Source organism: Panthera pardus, unplaced genomic scaffold (genome assembly GCF_024362965.1).
Source record: "Panthera pardus isolate Hobbes unplaced genomic scaffold, ASM2436296v1 HiC_scaffold_12, whole genome shotgun sequence".
Lineage (NCBI taxonomy): Eukaryota > Metazoa > Chordata > Mammalia > Carnivora > Felidae > Panthera > Panthera pardus.
Window position 1 is genome coordinate 84366740 of NW_026526677.1, and position 4558 is coordinate 84371297.

The window sequence follows — 4558 nt, forward strand, 5'->3', positions numbered from 1 at the left end:
AATCCTACACTTTCACAGCTTCTTTCTCTTTTGTCTCTCTGCAGAAGGGGATCCTTCCCCTCCATGCCTATGTCACCCATTTTATCTCTCCCAGTTCACAATCATGCACCTATGACCTACCAGGTTTTCCTCGTGGTCCCCTGAAGACATCTCTGTCACTCTGCAGCTCAGACTTTCAGAATTCCAAGACTTCTGGCCTCAATACTGCTGTGTTTGAGGGACGAGGGAACTTTGGGTCCCCCTACTTCTCATGTTGGATTCATCTGGATGCCTTTTATTTCTTTTTGTTGTCTAATTGCTGAGGCTAGGACTTCTAGTACTGTGTTAAATAACAGTGGTGAGAGTGGACATCCCTGTCTTGTTCTTGACTGTAAGGGAAAAGCTCAGTTTTTATCATCATTGAGGATGATATTAGCTGTGAGCCTTTTATATATAGCCATTATCATGTTGAGGTATGTTTCCTCTATCCCTACTTTGTTGAAGGTTTTTATCAGAATGGATGTTGTACTTTGTCAAATGCTTTTTCTGCATCTATTGAGAGGATCATATGGTTCTTATTCTTTCTTTTATTAATGTGTGGTGTATCATGTTGATTGATTTGTCAATATTAAACCACCTTGCATCCCAGGAATAAATCCCACTTGATTCTGGTGAATTATTCTTTTAATGTACTCTTGGATTTGATGTGCTAGTATTTTATTGAGAAGTCCTAATTTCTAATACTAATTTCTCACCTAATTGGATGATTTTAGGTAAGTCTCTTAACATCCTTGGGATTTTTTTTTCCCTAGTAATTAAATGTATTTCTGTTGTTCTAATATATTTTTGGTTGCCTCCTATATGCATGAACTTTTCAGGACAATGGGAAGGACACATGGATAAAACATAGATGGATCTCCTGAGTCTGGCAGGTTGAAACACTACATTACGTTGTGATGTATAGAACGATAGAAATATATCCAAAGTAAAAAGTCTGTTTTGTCATTCGCTCTGGACTGAATGTTTGCTTCACCCTAAAACTCATATGTTAAAGCCCTAATCCCCAGTGTAATGGTATGTCTACCATACAGTTTGTGATCAAGTCTTTTGTAAGTGGAGCCTTTGGGAGGTTATTAGGTCATGAGGCTGGAGACATGATGAATGAGAGCAGCACCCTTATAAAAAGAGACATGAGCTCTTCCCGTAAGCGGCCTGAGGTGATCTCTGAAAATGGTTCGCTATTCACTTGACCCGGAAAACCCGACAAAATCATGCAAATCAAGAGGTTCAAATCTTCGTGTTCACTTTAAGAACACATGGGAAACTGCCCAGGCCATCAAGGGTAATCATATCCGAAAAGCCACCAGGTATCTGAAAGATGTCACTTTGCAGAAGCAATGTGTGCCATTCCGACGCTACAATGGTGGAGTTGGTAGGTGTGCCCAGGCCAAACAGTGGGGCTGGACACAGGGTCGGTGGCCCAAAAAGAGTGCCGAATTTTTACTGCACATGCTTAAAAATGCAGAGAGTAATGCTGAACTTAAGGGTTTAGATGTAGGTTCTCTGGTCATTGAGCACATCCAGGTGAACAAAGCCCCCAAAATGCGGCGTAGAACTTACAGGGCTCATGGTCGGATTAACCCATACATGAGCTCTCCCTGCCACATTGAGGTGATCCTTACTGAAAAAGAGCAGATTGTTCCTAAACCAGAAGAGGAGGTTGCACAGAAGAAAAAGATATCCCAGAAGAAACTGAAGAAACAAAAACTTATGGCCTGGGAGTAAATTCTGCATGAAATACATGCAAATAAAAGTAAAAACAGAAAAAAAAAAAAAAGAGACATGAGAGAGATGATCTCTGTCTGCACCATTTGAAGTCAAAGCAAGAAGGTAGCCATCTGCAAAACAGGAACTGGGTCCTTACCAGATACTGAATCAGCAGCAAGTTGATCTTGGATTTCCCAGCCTCCAGAACTATGAGAAATAAATGTTTGTTTTTAAACCACTCAACCTATGGTATTTGTTAGAGCTGACCAAGGTGACTAGGACAGTCAATCATACAATAACCTTTTAGTAAACTATTTCAGTCCATGGCATTTCTTTAGTCTGTTCTCCCACCAATCGTGCAACAAATGCTGGTGTTGAATATAGCAAGTCTTTAGCACTTTCCTGATTGTAAATTCTGGTTGTAGCATCATATTAAATACACTGTTCAAGAAAATATCTAAGGGCTTATATATGCAGAAAATTCTTTATTTCATGAGTAAAGCAAGTTGGCAAAGCACCAATGAATTCGAAATAGTGGAACATCTGTAGAAAGAGGGTAAAGACAACAGTTTTTTAAACCCTAGAAGACTGCAAATACACTCAGGAGAAATGACAGCTGATTGGAAGTTTTAGTGGAAGTCATAGTGTGCAGCACTATTGAAAAGAACTGGACAGTCTAACTCAGTGTGTGGGCAAGCAAGCTTCAGCATGTTCAGCCCAAATCTCTCTCATGAAGGCTACAACCATTTGCCCACCAGTCTATTCTACAGCTCACATGGAGGTCTCATAGTGAGCACCATATCAGACTGCAAAATATTTAGTTTATTATTCTTATCCCCAAACCTTCTTTTTTTTCTACTGTTTTCTCATTTCCTCAATTTTCCCATTTCTTCCAGCCTGGGAATCATCCCTACTCCTTCTTCAACAACACCCCACATCCAGTTTGTGACCAAGTCTTTTCAGTTTACCTTAATGGGTGCTTGTACATCTTCTCTGCTTCTGTGGCCACAGTGCAGGCCTCCCTCATTGCTCTCCTGCTAGTCACAACCATCAAACTTGTTGTCCAACTTTAATACATGTCTTCTACCTCTACCAAATAAGCTTTCTGAAAAGTAAATCTTTTAAGTTCCTCTCCCTGTTAAAATCCATCTGTGCTCTCTATTACCACAGAATAAAATCCAACTCCTTGGCATACAGGACCCTATATAATTTAATATTGCTTAGCAGGGGAATGGGGAAGGATAACACTAATCTTCTCAGAGCTGTGGGTCTTTAAGGGTCTTGATCTCCACCAAGGAATGCTATAGAAGTGCAGGGGGTTCCTGAACCTTGCTCTCAGGAGCCTGAATTGCAGGCATAGACCCCCTGGCTTGAAAATTGAAACCCAGTCCAAACCACCTGGCCCACCACTGCCCTGTTCACCCAGTCTTCCCACTTTCCTTTGGGTCAAACCCTCTGTCACCTGCGCCCTCACCTAAGCAAGTTCAGTGAACTGTACTGTAGGGTGTAGAGGCTGCCACCAATAGCAGGGGATGAGGAGGGCTAAGTCTGCAAAGAACAGGCTAGGTCTGGCAAGCAGGGTCTCTCATCAGCTAGTTGACCTATTTTTTTTTTTTTTGAAGTAGTTATAGATTCACAAGAAGTTGTAAAAAAAGTGTAAGGAGGTCCCAGTCACCCTTACCCCGCCCTCCCAACAGTAGCTTCTTGCATAGCATACAATATAAATACCAGGAGATTGACATCGGTGCAATCCACAAGGCTTATTCAGATTTCACCAGTTATGTTCATACTCACTTGCATGTGTCTGTGTGTACAGTTGTATGCAATTGTATCACATCTGTGGCTTTGTGCAGTGTTGGGGAACCTGGTCAAAAAGACCTGACTGCCGATTGACTCTACAGCTAGACCTGGGCACTCAGAGGCTCTTAAGATTTAACCGGCCAGTGCAGAGATCCACCTGTCTTGCTGCTGCCCAAGACAAACCTCATATAGAAGTTCCTCTTGTTTATTAAAACTGCAACCTACCAACCTAGAGTGACCTGCCTCTTTCTCTGATAGATCTCTGCCCTCTGCAAAAGGCTGGTTTCAGATTACACCTTGGAAGCTTCCAGGAGGGTTGCAAATCAACTTATGGCCACCACCACAATCACCATAGAGAACTGTTCCTTCACTACAAGCCCACCCCCACCCCCAGCATACTACACTTTGTAGACCCTCTTTCTCTTCCCCTAATGGAACCCTTGGCAACTACTATCTTTCTTTTCACTTCTATAATGGCATTATTTCAAGAATGCTGTATGAATGGGATCACACAGTACACAACCTTCTGAGTTTACCTTTCCACTCACAAAACTTCCCTGGAGCTACATCCAAGTTCTTGTGTATCTAGTTAGCTGACTTTTGATTGCTAGCAAATACTTCATAATATTTGCCAGCTGCTACAATGAGTATTACATTGGTGGTGATGGCTTTTTTTCCATTCTTTATCTGCTCAGTAAACGTCAGGCTCCTACTATATAGCTCCTACTATATGCAAGGAAAACACAAGAATAAAGAAATGAATCAGATATATTTCTGACAACTTGAAAGTCTGGTGGAAAAATCTTATGGCCCATTAAGCCCACAGACTAGTTTAAAGAAAAAGGGGAGACAGATGATACTTACAGATTTTCTGTATAAAGGCCAGAATAGTGTGAGTCACTAATCGGGAATTGGAGTGGGGATGCAGGGACCCGTGCTGTTCCAGTGCATTTATCACGCCACCATGGCAGGCACTCCTCACCCTTCCACACTCACATGGAGAGCATTCATT

At 41.8% G+C, this 4558-nt stretch overlaps 1 protein-coding gene across 1 annotated transcript; it reads left to right on the forward strand.

Moving 5' to 3' along the window:
• The first annotated feature begins 1171 nt into the window (after positions 1-1171).
• Positions 1172-1783, forward strand: LOC109250410 (60S ribosomal protein L17-like). The gene has a single exon (XM_053900244.1). The coding sequence runs from the start codon at positions 1210-1212 to the stop codon at positions 1762-1764; it is 555 nt and encodes a 184-aa protein (XP_053756219.1). The 5' UTR covers positions 1172-1209; the 3' UTR covers positions 1765-1783.
• Positions 1784-4558: the final 2775 nt, after the last annotated feature.